This window comes from Vipera ursinii (genome assembly GCF_947247035.1).
Source record: "Vipera ursinii genome assembly, chromosome: 1".
Classification (NCBI taxonomy): domain Eukaryota; kingdom Metazoa; phylum Chordata; class Lepidosauria; order Squamata; family Viperidae; genus Vipera; species Vipera ursinii.
In genome coordinates this window covers 290,652,886-290,667,270 of record NC_139512.1, presented here as the reverse complement: position 1 = coordinate 290,667,270, position 14,385 = coordinate 290,652,886, and the positions used below count along the sequence as shown (strand labels likewise).

The 14,385-nt window shown below is 38.4% G+C and overlaps 1 protein-coding gene across 1 annotated transcript in view; it reads left to right on the top strand.

Annotated features, from left to right (window-relative positions):
* The window catches only part of LOC310631987 (kinesin-like protein KIF28), a gene marked incomplete at its 5' end in the record, with an annotated part of 30,720 nt that extends 16,496 nt beyond the window's left edge, over positions 1-14,224 (top strand). Inside the window, 12 exons of the mRNA XM_083348806.1 lie at positions 322-376; positions 1,801-1,924; positions 4,154-4,298; positions 5,226-5,344; positions 6,952-7,059; positions 7,652-7,926; positions 8,267-8,401; positions 8,646-8,812; positions 9,955-10,061; positions 12,032-12,182; positions 13,263-13,453; positions 13,986-14,224. Of these exons, the coding sequence (XP_083204932.1) occupies positions 322-376; positions 1,801-1,924; positions 4,154-4,298; positions 5,226-5,344; positions 6,952-7,059; positions 7,652-7,926; positions 8,267-8,401; positions 8,646-8,812; positions 9,955-10,061; positions 12,032-12,182; positions 13,263-13,453; positions 13,986-14,150 (1,742 nt within the window). The 3' untranslated portion in view covers positions 14,151-14,224. The remainder of the gene's footprint in view (positions 1-321; positions 377-1,800; positions 1,925-4,153; positions 4,299-5,225; positions 5,345-6,951; positions 7,060-7,651; positions 7,927-8,266; positions 8,402-8,645; positions 8,813-9,954; positions 10,062-12,031; positions 12,183-13,262; positions 13,454-13,985) is intronic.
* Between the last annotated feature and the right edge of the window lie 161 nt (positions 14,225-14,385).

Genomic DNA, 14,385 nt, shown 5'->3' with positions numbered 1-14,385 from the left:
TGATCAGATTCACTAGATCCCCATCCACTGATAAATTCATAGACTGCGTGACAAGCTGGGGAATAGGTCACATTCATATGTTGGTTCCAAACCAGCGTACATAAATCATAGATGGATATGGCTCAGGGTAATCTTCTGGTGCACTTTATATATGAATAAATTGCAACTCTCAGAACTACAAACAGCAAATATTAGCCATTCTGGCTCAGCAGTCTAGGAAATGTAGTTCCAGTGCATCTGGAAAGAGCCCGTTTGAAATAGACTGATCTAGATCAATATTCAGTGTGGCACAAATACACAAGACAAACATTTCCTTTTTAGGGTCTTCTGATGTTGGCCAATCTCCATCAAATGCAATCATCCTCAGAGGCTTGGGGTGCGTATAAGAAAAATTCAGTCTTCACTATCAGAGGGAGTGCATAAACCTGGTGGGAATATAATTTGGTTTTCTGTATTTATTTTTGGGCAATGATTATTCGGGTATAAAAGCGCTCTAAGAGGCTTATTAAAGAAAAGGCTTATTAATACCTTTCCCTGTCTCACAGCTGTGATATTCCAGGCATCTCTCTGTCTGGCTTAATGTGTAAGAAGTTCTTTCTTAGTGTAAGAAAGGAATGGACACTCTCTAGAGTGTCTTAGAGTGTTCATTCCTTTCTTTTAGATCACATCAAACTGATTCTCCAGACCCGTACGGATCATCAGGGCCCTTTCTTTCTCAGTGTCTTTCAACTACAATTCATGTACAATTATTGCCCATTCTGAGGAATCATACAACCATTGTAACATAAGCTTGATATAGTTACAAGAAAATTAAAAACTTTAAAACATTTCCTCCCAGATATAGTGTTCTGATCCAGCCTACAACCGTCTCAGTTTGCTTCAAGGACAACCCCTTTTTTCTTTTTAAATCAATAGGCTGTAAAAAACCAACCCAAATTTATTTACAGTTCCAAATAATAAAGTCCTTCAAAGAAAAAAGCAGCGGAATATTTTCCTTAACAAAAATAAATGATTCAAACCTCAAACAAGAGTCAAACAGGAAGATTAGCAAGAACAGACAAGGATTTTCTTTGGATTTCTACGAACAGTTGCCTTCAGCAACCAGCACCACCCACACTTTCCCCTTTTATTAACAGCCCCAAGGCGTGGCTTCTCAATGCCTTCTCCTCCTTTCACTGAGTTGCTTCATAGACTTCCTCTGGTCTGCTCTGCTCAACTGCCTTCTGCTTCTTGCATCTCTAAATAGATTCAGCTGTAACTCCTCTGAGTCTGAACCTTCCTCCTCACACAGCTGAGCCTCATAATGAACACGACTGGATGGGCCAGGCTCTTCCTCCACTGAAAGTCTTGCAATGCATCAGAGTCTCCCTCTGACACCGAAGGCTCTCCAAACACCTCCTCCTGCTCCTCCTCAGATCCCTCGGACTCAGCTGCTGGGAGCACAGGCTGACACGGAATCACAATATATAGTGCTGAACATTTTGAAACATTACTGCTATCTTTTCCAGCCCTTACCTTTTCAAAAATCTTAAGCTAGACTAAATAAGAAGCTACCATAGGAATAGGTGACTTGTGTGATGTGAAAGTGTTGGTAGAGACTGAAATAGGAATGTGTGATATGCAAAGTAAGGACATTGTCACTGAACTTTAACATCCTCCTTCATTTTTTCCTCCTCATTCCCAATGACGTTTTCCATGTACCATATATGGTTGTGTTACTAGCTCTCCTTTTACATTCCTGGATTTATAGCTTGAAACCTTTGACTTATGGTATGAAATGCTTGCCTTGCTTTTTTTCAGCATATTGGACAAGCACGCAACATTTACATATACCGACGACAAAGTTACTATATCTCCTTGGGATAAATGTAAGGTCATTGTGAATGGAGTACCCATTGTGGTGAAAACTAAACTTCAGCATCTGGTGAGTTTTATGCTGATTTGTTATTTTTCCCATGTTGTGATGTGTCTCCTACCTTAGAACGCTATTGCTGCAAAATACAAACCAGATGGCTCTTGAACCTCATCTCTGCTACAGCTTCAGAGCAAACTGGATTTTCAAACTGAGGCTTAGAATCTTTTGGGAAGAACTGCCCACCAAGGTGAATATGATGCAGCTCTTGTTGAACATTATGGTCTAATAAGTGTTTTAGCAACCTCTTCGGTTTTGCATTTTATACAGGCAATTGTTCTGACCCGATTTTCTGAACACAAGAGATGCACCAATAAATCTCCAGCATTCCTTTTATGCAGGAATGCCAACAATTTCACACAGTCGACTGTTAAAGTCTTTAGCTGCCTCCAAACAATGGAGCTCACTCCCTTTTCCCCGTGCAGGGGTCTCCCAAAACCCAGAGTTAATCTCAGTCTCTCACCACGCTTGCAGCAAGAGTCCTTCAGGCAAGCTGGCTCTTTTACAAGATAAGACACACACACAAACACTCAGAAGGCACTCGGACTCCCAGTGCCACAGGATCCGAGGAAAACTCTGGCAAGTTTCCAAATGAGTCAGGAGTTCCAAAATAGAAGTGGCTGACTGGCAGGAAGATGAATAGCTGTCTGCCACACTTATATGTCTCCGTCCCTGCCTTTTATCCACAGCTGAGGGTGGGGGCTCTGTTAGTAATGGTGACTCTTCTGCCCCAAAGACTGGCCCATAGCCTCTCACTATTCTCTCCTCAGCACCTGTGCATCAATCACTACCCCCTTATGATCCTCCTCTCCTGAATCACTTGCCTCAAGGCATGGAGGTCTCAGCCTTTCCATCTGGGGGCTGGCGGATGGCCACAGCTCCACCTCTGTCCCTGGCTGCGACAGCTCCATTCCTTCGTCCCCATCGGAGCTTTCAGCTGGCCCTGACTCTGGGCCCGAGGCCCACTCCTGTGCTTCCTCCTCTGAGTCGGCTGCAGGAGTCTTCCAGGCAATATAATTACTTGATTTAGCAAAGTCTTGGCAAATACCAGAGGTCATCAACTGAATTCACAACTTAAATAATCTAAAGCACAAGAGAATATTAAACTTTGGAGAGAAAATTATTACTTTGGCTCTTGTATAAGCATCAAAGGGAAAATTGATTGGATTCATACATGCTGTAAATTCTTTAACTATATTTTGTTGACTAAGACACAATTTGGGTTCAAAAAGCAGGGTAAGCACATAAACAAACCACACAATGGCAATACTATAGGACCCAGTATCTCATTTCAGTGAAAAATGTTTGCCCAAGTAATGAGGAAATTAGACTTCATTTGAAGAAGGCATTTTCTTTTAGACTCTTCCTTTTGAATGTAAATCTTGTCTTCAGAAGCATTTTTAGTATTCCAGATCAAATCCATTTCAGCAGAAATTGGACAGCACATTTATTCACTGATTTGTTAGTCTCACATCCCACTTTCCTCAAGGACACCCAAGAAGTAATCTGTGGTTCTTTCTCTCTTCTCTGCTGTTTTATTTTCACAGTAATTCTGAAGACTGAGAAATAGCAAAATGATTTCAGGGTAGATTGGGGATTTGAATCTTTTATTTTGGATGTACTGAACACTTGTACTGAACATTGTACAGAGCACAAAGTACTTCGTTATTTTATTAGAAGCCCCTTAAATTAATTTTAAGTAGGTTAATATTGCATTGGTGTTATCTCTATTTTAGAAAAAGGAGCTAATGTTGTAAGGCAGACATGTCAAAATCGCGACGTCATGTGACATCGCACAACGTATTGGGACGGTTTTTCCATTGCCGGCAATGGGGTGGGCGAGGCTTCCAGATGACACATCCGGCCAGTGGGCCAGCAATTTGATACCCCTGTGGTAAGGAAATGCCACATGCTGAGTTTGTAGTAGTTGAGACATTTGAAAGAGTTCTTCTCACTTAACAGCTCAGTCCTTTTATGTGTTTTTTATTTCTTCCTTGACAATGTATGAATTTTTATTTTGGGGTTTTATTTTTTTTCTGTTGCTCTGTCATTATTTTCAAAGCAAAAAAAGGATAAATAAATTTAAAAACAACAATTCAGTCCCTTTTAAATAACAAGTTCCTCACCCTTTTCCTGGCTCCAAAGCAATAACATTCAGTTAACAGTTTTGGTCTTTGATAAGCTTATAACTATAATGAAATAGAAATCCTTTCAGCGTGCATAGTGTATATAATCCCTTAGGACCGGCTAATTTTGGGATCAAACAGTGCATACCTCTACATTGGCCCTCCAATCAACCGCACCAGCGAGGATCTGAGCAGATATGATTATGATTTCATTCAATCAGAGCTGGCAGCTGCCAAAGGCTTCAGTGTAGACAAACTTGGTAAGCATTTTACTGTAATCATTCTCCTGTCAAGGTCTGCAATTTTAAACTTGCTACAAGGTGCTATTCTTTCATTGTAAACTTGCTTGAAAATCTACTCAGTGAGCATGGACTGAAGGGATTCCATGTCTTAATAACAGTCAGAGAGACTAACAAACCCATCCCTCTATTCCAAGCCTCACTTTGTAAAGTATAGAACTGGGACATGAACCTGAAGTTTATTTATTTGCAGGACCGTCTGCTGCCGGGGATGACTTCCCATCGCCCAGTGCGCTCACACAGAGAGGGCCTCCTCAGGGTGCCGTCAGCTAGACAATGTTGGCTGGCGACCCCCAGGGGGAGGGCCTTCTCTGTGGGAGCGCCAGCCCTGTGGAACCAACTCCCCCTTGAGCTCCGGATGGCCCCGGATCGCCAGTCCTTTCGCCGCGACCTCAAAACTTTCCTTTTTCATCAGGCTGACCTGGACTGACGATGGGTTTTTAAAATGTTTTAATTTTTAATTGTTTATTTAATTTATTTTGGGGCTGTTTATTTAATTTCTCTTAACTTTTGTATTGTTGTTTTTATTGTTGTTAGCCGCCTTGAGTCCTTCGGGAGATAGGGCAGCATATAAGTCCCAAAAATAAATAAATAAATAAATGTATTTATTTAATCCCATTTATATCCCGCCCTTCTCCGAAGACTCAGGGCGGCTTACAATCTAAGCACAAATCAATGTTGAAGTTGACTAGCACCATCCAAAATTTTAAGTAATTCTGTGCTTAGGTCACTGTCTCATCAACAAATGGATGTTTGCACAATATGATAGTCAATGTAAGCTAGCAAAAGTTGAAATTCTACATATGTTCCAATAATTATTAATTTCTCCCCAAAATAAATAAATGCAGGCCACTTTATTTGTTTAGTCTTGGGCTGCTTTTCTGAAAGGTGCTGCAAATAGGAAGGATGGCAAGCCAGACCCCAGTGTCCTTGCTGCATTCCATGATTATATTAAGTTGATGCCATTGGTTGCTGAAGCAAATCAGATGAGTATAGAGTTGAAGAAGGTATGGCTTGAATGCATGTTTTCTCTTTATTATATGTTAGATTTTTGGGAGTTGCAGCCCAGCATTTATTGAAGGTATCTCATTATGTAAGGGACAAATGGGTTAGAGCTAATCTATACATGTTAATTAATTTAAAATTGACTGACTATAAAAAGATTTATTATTGGGGGAACAGTTTTGAGAAACTAAGTCACTACAAGATCAAAATCTTGTGCATGGATTAGTCTCAGGTCTGTGGAACAGTGCCACAATCTATTCTTGGCAGAGTTGCACATGCTTGGGAAGAACATGAGTAGCTTGGGGGTACCTCTTGATTCCGTTATGTAATCTATTTTTGTATTGTCATTCAATAAACAAGAACAATAATGTTTCTTTCAAAGAACAGGATAATGTTGTGACTACTTATGCCCTCAAGTAAATAATGTTGCAGAATAATTAAAGGGAACCTAACACTGGAAACTTCTTGAAAAGGAAGAAAAAGCATTTAGAAATATTTAGACACACGAATATGCAAGAATCTCCATGAGTTCCTTCAAGGCCTTTGACAAGTTTATCTTGGATGTCTAAGAACTTCCAACCCACCAGGACAGGAATACACCCTTCCCTTCAGTCATTTCACATTGCATTTCACGGCCAGTTTGACCTAAGCTACTGGTCTGCCTCCCCCTTCTCAAGTAGCCTCAAACAGTAAACTATGCTTTTTGCTTTCTTTTTCACTGTGGACCTTTTATATCTTGTGTCTTGTCTTTTTTGCAAGCTCCCTGGAGAAACAGTGAAAGTGTAGGCTTTTTATCAAATCAAATCAATATTGGTCTTCCTTCCTTCCTTCCTTCCTTCCTTCCTTCCTTCCTTCCTTCCCTTATTCAGCTGAAACTGACGAGTTCCACTAATTTCATCTTACAATCCAAGCAACAGGATGAATAGTAAACTCTACTGTTTTCATCGCTCTTTTTTTTAAAATGGGCTCACCTGTGATGGATAAAGTAGGCAAAAAGCCTTAAAGTAAGAGAAGTGTCAAGAGAGGGGGCTCATACAAAAGGCATTCAATAAAAACCACATGTCCTCAAAGACCCGCCAGTGGAAATGAACAATATTGGTGCTTGTTTTTCCAGCATGAATGAGTGGGATAAAGACGCAAGAAAATCCCCTAATCAGGCCTGTGACAAAGGTAGACTAAGCTATCTAGCTAAAGTGGAGAAATGAACATTCTTATTACAGTTTCATTTTCAGGCAGTTTCCAATAAGAATCATGGGCCATGATGTAAGAAAAAATCCTTAGTAATAGTCTGAGAAGAATTTCCTAAATTTTGAAAATGGGGTTCTAAAGAAAAGAAAAGAAAATTGAACAATCAAAAGAAAACAACTTTTAGAACAGCTGTGCATCTTAGTGTGTTTGTAAGATTGCTGTTTATTATTTTATATGAAGAATTACTTGAACTGATCCTTCTAAACAAGATGGATATATTTAGTTGATACTACAGTATCTTGCTTACACTCCCAAACCTATATTTGCCTGTTCCTAATCAGTTTGCTTTTGGTGGCTTTCCACATTTATGCCAAAGTGCTGCTACTCAACAAAAATATTATGTTGAGCTTTTCTTTAACAGGACCTAAAGTTAGAACTGAAAGTGAAAAATCTAGCGTCCTCAGACTCCAGAGGTTATGACCTGCAAAAAGAGATCATAATTAAAGTAGTACACAAAGTTACTAACCAGGTACGAACCTACTTCTGCATTAGTAGAAGACTGCATTATTGCAAAAGTTTCTTCTGAATGTTCTTTTCCCATTTAAAGGCCTTTATGGTGCTGTGATTGGTTTCATTTTGAGTCAGGTTGACACTGATGTTGAAGCTCCAATTTAGCTGTTCAAATATAAAGACATATTTAATGATATTGGATTTTATTGGTATTCTTGGACAAGGATATATGCTGCTTCTACTTTCTTCTCTCCGGTTTTTATTTATTTATTAAAACATGTGTCAAGAGATATATCCATAGGTGAAAAATTATTTCAGATATATAAGTACTACTATCCAATCAGCCATTAAAAGAAAAAAAGGGAAATTAAAATTCATTGGACAAAATTTCAAATCCTACCTCTCCTAATTCAAATAAAACTGAACTGTGATGGTCATCCTTCTTTCTCAGAAAAAAAGGCCAAATGCATCTAGGGACTGCTCACTTGAAAGGCAAACTATTTATCTGTTAATCCTTGTTTATATTTATTAACTAAAGCAAAAAATAATGACCATAAACTATGTTTTGTTTTATCTTCTCTCAATTAAGCTGGATTGATTGATTTTTGTAGGTATGGATTTGGTCAAAACCTAAGTTCATCAACAGAAAATTTTTAATGGAAGAGCTTTACCAGCGGTTTTTAAATGGAGAAGATGTGCAAGTTGACAAAGAGAGTGATCCATTTTGGGATCCTGTGGAGGCAATTCATCTAGGATCTGCCCATATCTGGCTCCAATCTCTTGCTTATTGCATGAAACTTGAGGAACAAATAGAACTTCTAAATTCTGATGGAACAGAGGAAGCAATCCTCTTGATCAACATTATCCCATGTATGCAAAATGGGAGGTAAGCATTTATGTATCTATCATACATGCAGAATAAAAATTGCCCAAGGAAAGGATCTTCTGCCCATAGAATATGCTAAATATGAGATAATGCATTTTCCTGAATAGGAATACTCAGGATTCAGAGTTAACAGGTCCTAATTTGGATAGAATAACAAATGGTTATCTGAAAAGAGAAGCATTCCTTTTGATGATCTTCCATGCAGTGATCTCGAAGGGCGGTGGGGTTGGAAGTCAGAACAGGTTCATAGCAGTCTTCACATCCACACAAGGTGAATGTTACTACTCTCTTACATGCTTAGCGCTACTCTTACCCTTTTTGCTCTCCTTCTACTCCACAGACCTTTGACAGATGATGATATGATTATTGACCCTTTGGAATTGCTGGGCAAAAGGATTGATTTCCAGATTCACATTTTTCAGTGCCTTGGAGTTAAATGGATTAAAGAAGTTGCACAAAGGGGAATTCAAATTGGGTATTTGTTTTTTACATTTGTCATTTGAAAATGAATATATTTTGAGTCTTGCATTTTTGTTGTCTTGTTTAAGGTATATGGCTTTACTGTTTAATGCTCAATTTCATTTTTTTCTTTTTAAAAAATTTTTATTATTATTTTTAGCTTTGTTTCTGGGCTTCTTTCAGAGGGAAAGGGGTGTGAAAATAAATAGTTATAAATTAACTGACTTTTCATTGAACATTTGCTTCTTTTGCATATTTAGATATAAGGTTTATGATCTCCCACATGTATTATACACACAACCCGCTTGGAAAAATGTAAACCCTAAAATAGAAGAATTGATTCAATTTTCATCCATGAAGGTTTCCCAAGTTTTTTTGAATTATCTGCAGAGAAATGCTTTAATTGTTGACTTGTGGGGACTTCAAGGTATTATTTTAGTTTCAGCTTTATTAAATTATGCCTGAATGTTAAGCTTCATATCTCTATCTCTATCGCTATCTATCTATCTATCTATCTATCTATCTATCTATCTATCTATCTATCATCTATCTATCTATCTATCTATCTATCTATCTATCTATCTATCTATCCAATCTTTGACATTATAAGCAGCTGGAATAATAGATACTATACCAGATCAAGTTCAATTTCAGTAGAAAGCTGTACTGTTGCCTTTTGGACCAAATGCACATTTTTTTTATTGTTTGGTTCATTTGGTTGCTCATTATTAGATTATCACCACCGGTTCTGACTCTTCTGTTGGAAGTAGTTTATTTATTTATTTATTTATTTAATTTTTATGCTGTCTATCTCCCTGATGCAGCGACTCTGGATGACATCACTTGGTTGACCTTCTAACTCCTCCCAAGGCAATCATTCATCCAGCATTCTTAGTCTTCCTAGGTGACACTGGCTCCTCCATCATGCTTCCTTGTTTCCCTAGGATACTGTGCATGAGCAGTATCATAATGGTGGCTGTTGGCTAAGAGGCACCTGAAGTAGCAGAATATGCCATCAGGTGAGAGGGGAAGAAGGAGGCCTCAGGGTAGCTGAGGCCAATCTATTTAGAAGCATGATGTAAAGAATTTTTCAGATAGAATCTTAGAAGCCTAAGGACGTATCAGTCCAATACTTCAGGGTTAGTCAGGATCACTGATAGAAAAATTACTGGTATTGACACCAAACGATTCTGTGTTGTTGTTTTTTAATCCCATTTATATCCCGCCCTTCTCCGAAGACTCAGGGTGGCTTACAATTTAAAGCACAAATCAATGTGCTTAGCAATAGCCTTCATTCTATGTATATGCCTGCTTATTAGGGCTTTTGCGCCCACCCCAGAGGCATTATTACAAAGTCAGCTTATTGCCCCCAACAATCTGGGTCCTCATTTTACCTACCTCGGAAGGATGGAAGGCTGAATCAACCCTGAGCCTGGTGGGATGCGAACCTGCAATAATTGCAGGCAGCTGGTGTTACTTAAGGAAGCATTAGCCCACTGCTCCACCAAGGCTTGTCAGCTAGAAAAGAATGCATGCTTCTTAACTAACAGTATTTTCCTGGCCCTGCAGAAGGATGTGCAGAACTGATTTCTACTGAGGAAGGCATGGCTGTCACTAGGGAGGGCTCATATATTATCGATAATCCAAAAGTGCGGTTTTTAACCCGAGGTGATCTGGTAAGTGTGTACCATCAGTTAAAAGTACTTTATTCTTCATTTCTGTACATTTCAAATAATGAATGCTTTTATGTACTTCGCCTAATTTTGAGTAGAGAAGGAGTATGAAACAGAGACAGCACGAGAGCAGGGACATCGGGAAAAGGCCATAATTGGAAAAGGTTAAGTGAATAAAGAAAGTTTAGTTATACTGGAGTGCCACAGTGGTACTAGCAAGATAACCTGTTGTATCTGTGATAAGGCTGGAAATGTTGCCTGGAATTGGATCATCCGGGCAAAAAGACCCTATTTCCAGTTCAAAAGGAGGGGATAGTTGTGGCAAGAGTTAGTGGGAGAATGGTCGATTTACTGAAGGGTATAGATCAGGGGTAGGCAACCTCGGCTCTTTTATGACTCATGGACTTCAACTCCCAGAATTCCTGAGTCAGCTACCCTGACTCAGGAATTCTGGGAATTGAAGTCCATGAGTCATAAAAGAGCCGAGGTTGTCTACCCCTGGTATAGATTGATGCCACTGCACTCTCACTTTATTTGGGATATCCCCAGGACAGAAATTCAACCTTGCACAAATATTTATGGGGAAACAATATTATTGTAGGAATAGTATCACAGCTCCCTTGCAACATAATAGGAACAGATTTCCCAATGTGCCATAAATTGGCAACTGATGTGTCCCAGAAATTTGGAAGAACAACCAATATAGAACTGTTGCCAAGATTGCTATAGATGATAAAGGGATCAGGACTAAAAGGAAGGAAAAATCCCATTGAGATGCCAGAAGAAAGGAGTGAATTAAGTAAATGCATCAGGAGTTCTGCCCTAAATCCCAGCACAAAGGGAAAAGTAGGGAACCAGAAAAAGGCTATCTCTTCTGATAGCAAAATAGAAATATGAGAAAGATTGATAAAGGAGAAACAGGTTAAGAAAACAGAACTCCCACTCTAGCTTGCAGTCCTGAACTTTCCAGATGGTTTCTGGAAATTTTCATGTACTTACTAGGGCTGTATTTTGCTATTAATTAAATTTATTAGTTGCTCATCTTACCAGAGGATAACTCTGGGTGGCTTGCAATCACCTAATGATGCTTCTAACTTGGCATACTTTAAACAGATGCGTTACATACAGTTCTCAGCTGTGGAATTGCTTTACAGAACTGAGCAGCAATTGATTTCGAAGGATATCCAACCAAGAGCTGTATGATGGGATTTTAGTCATCTGGATCAGCTTCCCCTCTGAACTGCTGTTTTGAGAGTGATTCTCATTATTATAATAAGGAAAAATGATTTATTTAGTGATACCATATCTCATTAGATCAGCCTTTTAAGATATGGTAATACAGCAGCAATAGGCTGGAAGTTCTGAAGAGCCAAGATGGGGAAGAGCCTTCTGGAGAAGGTCAACCTACAGTATGTGGTTGCTGTGAATTGGTATTGACTTAATGGCCTAAGTCAGGGGTAGGCAACCTCGGCTCTTTTATGACTCATGGACTTCAACTCCCAGAATTCCTGAGTCAGCAAAGCTGACTCAGGAATTCTGGGAGTTGAAGTCCATGAGTCATAAAAGAGCCGAGGTTGCCTACCCCTGGTCTAAGTCTTTGTGATGTGTATAGCTGCGGTCATCTGTATAATTGGCTCTTGCTGATGGGAGAGTTGAAGAAATGATTCCCAAATGTATGAAGGCTTCTCCAGCAACCAAACTGAAGAGAGATCTTATGTACTTTATGATTTATAAATTATCAGCACATTTTATTTCTCTCCAGTGCCCCTGTCCCCCCAGTTCGGCACATTGCTTAAAGTATTTATTCTGTGACTTCTGTTCAAACATTCTGCCCTGAGTTCTGGACCCAGAGTTGCTTTTAAATTGCCAATAACCATTTTAATTCAATGAAAAAGCTTGCATTAATAATAGCCATTTACATCTGAATAATTGCACGTAAACATCCTAAATCATAAACAATATATTTTATTTAGGATAAAGAAAGTCATATCCCTGAACTTTACCAAAAGCTGTTAAAACTAGAACAAGAGACTGAATTACTTAGAGATATTAATAGAGCTCTGACAGAGGAAAACATACATCTGAAGACTAAACTGAAAGAATATGAGGCAGAAACCCATTTCAGTAAGTAACTGAAAATAAAAATGTAATTCTTTACTTTTCTTTGTTTACTTTGAAATTGCTAAACCAGCTGTTACCATAAGCTGATAGCCCTCCAGATGTTGATGAAATACAATGTGAACAATTCCTTAAACCCATCTGGAATTCCTGAGAACAGGAATTTTTAAAATAATTATTTTATTAACTTGAGACCAGGATGGAATACTCCAACGGGTTTCAAGTGAAATTTTCATTTTGACTTTGTAGTAGGATGGTATTCTGAAGATCATTTATTTATGACATGTGTTTTCCAACCTTCATTCAGGAGCAAAAACAGTGTACATAAATACTCTTCTTTGTATTTCCCCCACCATAACCCTGTGATGAAGGTTGGATTTACTGGCCTCAAGTCACCCAATGAGATTCTGTGGTTGAGAGTGGATTTGAGTCTAGATTTTCCTAGTGCCAGTCAAACAACTGAACTACTACATCACATTGTGTTCTAAGCTATGATGCATGATTGCAAACATCACAACAAAATTAGGATACAGACAAGAGTTTTAAAGGTAGTCCTTGACTTATGACAATTGAGCTCAAAATTTCTGTTGCTAAGCAAAACATTTAAGTGAGTTTTGCTCCATTTTATGACCTTTCTTGCCACAGCTGTTAAGTGAATCACTGCAGTAGTTAAGTTAGTAATATGGTTGCTAAGGGAATCTGACTTTCCCACTGACTTTGCTTCTCAGACCGCAGGTGATCACATGACCCCAGGACACTGCAACCATCAAGAGTCAATTGGCAAGTGTCTGAATTTTGATCACATGACCATGGGAATGCTGCAATGGTCATAAGTGTGAAAAATGGTCATAAGTCACTTTTTTCGGTGCTGCTGTAACTTTGAATAGTCACTAAACGAACTGTTTTAAGTCAAAGACTACCTGTATTTTGTTAACCAATGTATCCCAAATTTCCTGATATTAGGAATGATTGCAAAGAGAGCTCCAAACGGCAACACTCTTTACTGTAACATTTGATGATGGTTCTTCTGTAAAAATGCATTCCTATTCTGAACCCATTGACACTAATTGTTAAATCTTCTTATAGGTAAGATCTTAAAATCTCCTTCGAAACTCCAAGTTAATAAGATAATTTCACCAGCATCAAAAGACAGTCACACAGTGTGTGCTTCTCGTGTCAGCTGTGATGCTGAATTTGCTAAAGCTCTCAAATCCTTCTACCAGAAAATGAATGTGATCAGAGGACAGTTCTTAAAGCTACAGCACTCCAGAGCCCCGGTATACATTATAATTCTCTTGGGAAGACATGGATTTCGTTCTCTTTGATTCTAAACTGTTCATGTCGATTTATGGATATCATTTCCAAAGTGTCTGAGAAGTTTATTTTTCTTCAGGTTTTCACACTTAGTACTTTCTCAACAGGCTTTTATAGCCCCCAAATCACCTAATTGGGCCAATTTTAATTAGGATCAAAATGGGTACCTTGATTGGCTCCCAGGGAGGCCTCAAAATTGAACTCTAAGCTTAGCCTTACCCCTCTTGCTGTATACGCAGATGCCATTCAAATTTAGGATACCAGAAATACTGTTCTAAATCAAAATTGCTGGGGAATAATATGATAAATACCAATTAATGTATACAGTAATTATTTAAAGTACCTTGTTTAAATAGCATTGTTCTATAGGCTGCCTGTTTGCCGTTTTCATATCAAAGTTCCATTTTTTTTACAGGCATTATGAACCTCACTGTTACTTGAAAGTTTTTTACTATACAATATTGCAGGAAAGAATGCTATTTATTTTATTTTTAGGATGAAGATAACATCCAACTACTTCGACTTTTTACTGAGAGACAATCACACTTTTTAAAGGATTTTGGAGAACAACTTGAGTCAAGTATAAGTAAACTGAAAAATGATGTTGCCTTAATAGTTAAGAAGAAACGAGAGGCTAGGTTACAGCAAGGCATTAAGTGAATGTGGTTTACCAAGTAAAATAGTAGTGAGTTGGAAATTAAGTCAGTACTTAAATATATTTATCATTATATGTCCACTGCCTTCTAATTTCTTCATAATTTCAAAATTAGCTTTTTGAAAATTTTCTTCCTTTAGACCTTGTTCATAACATACAGACATATACTGGAATTTACTATTCATTGTAATAGGGACAGAACTGTGTGTCATCTTCAACTCTTCCCAGCAACAGAGTAAT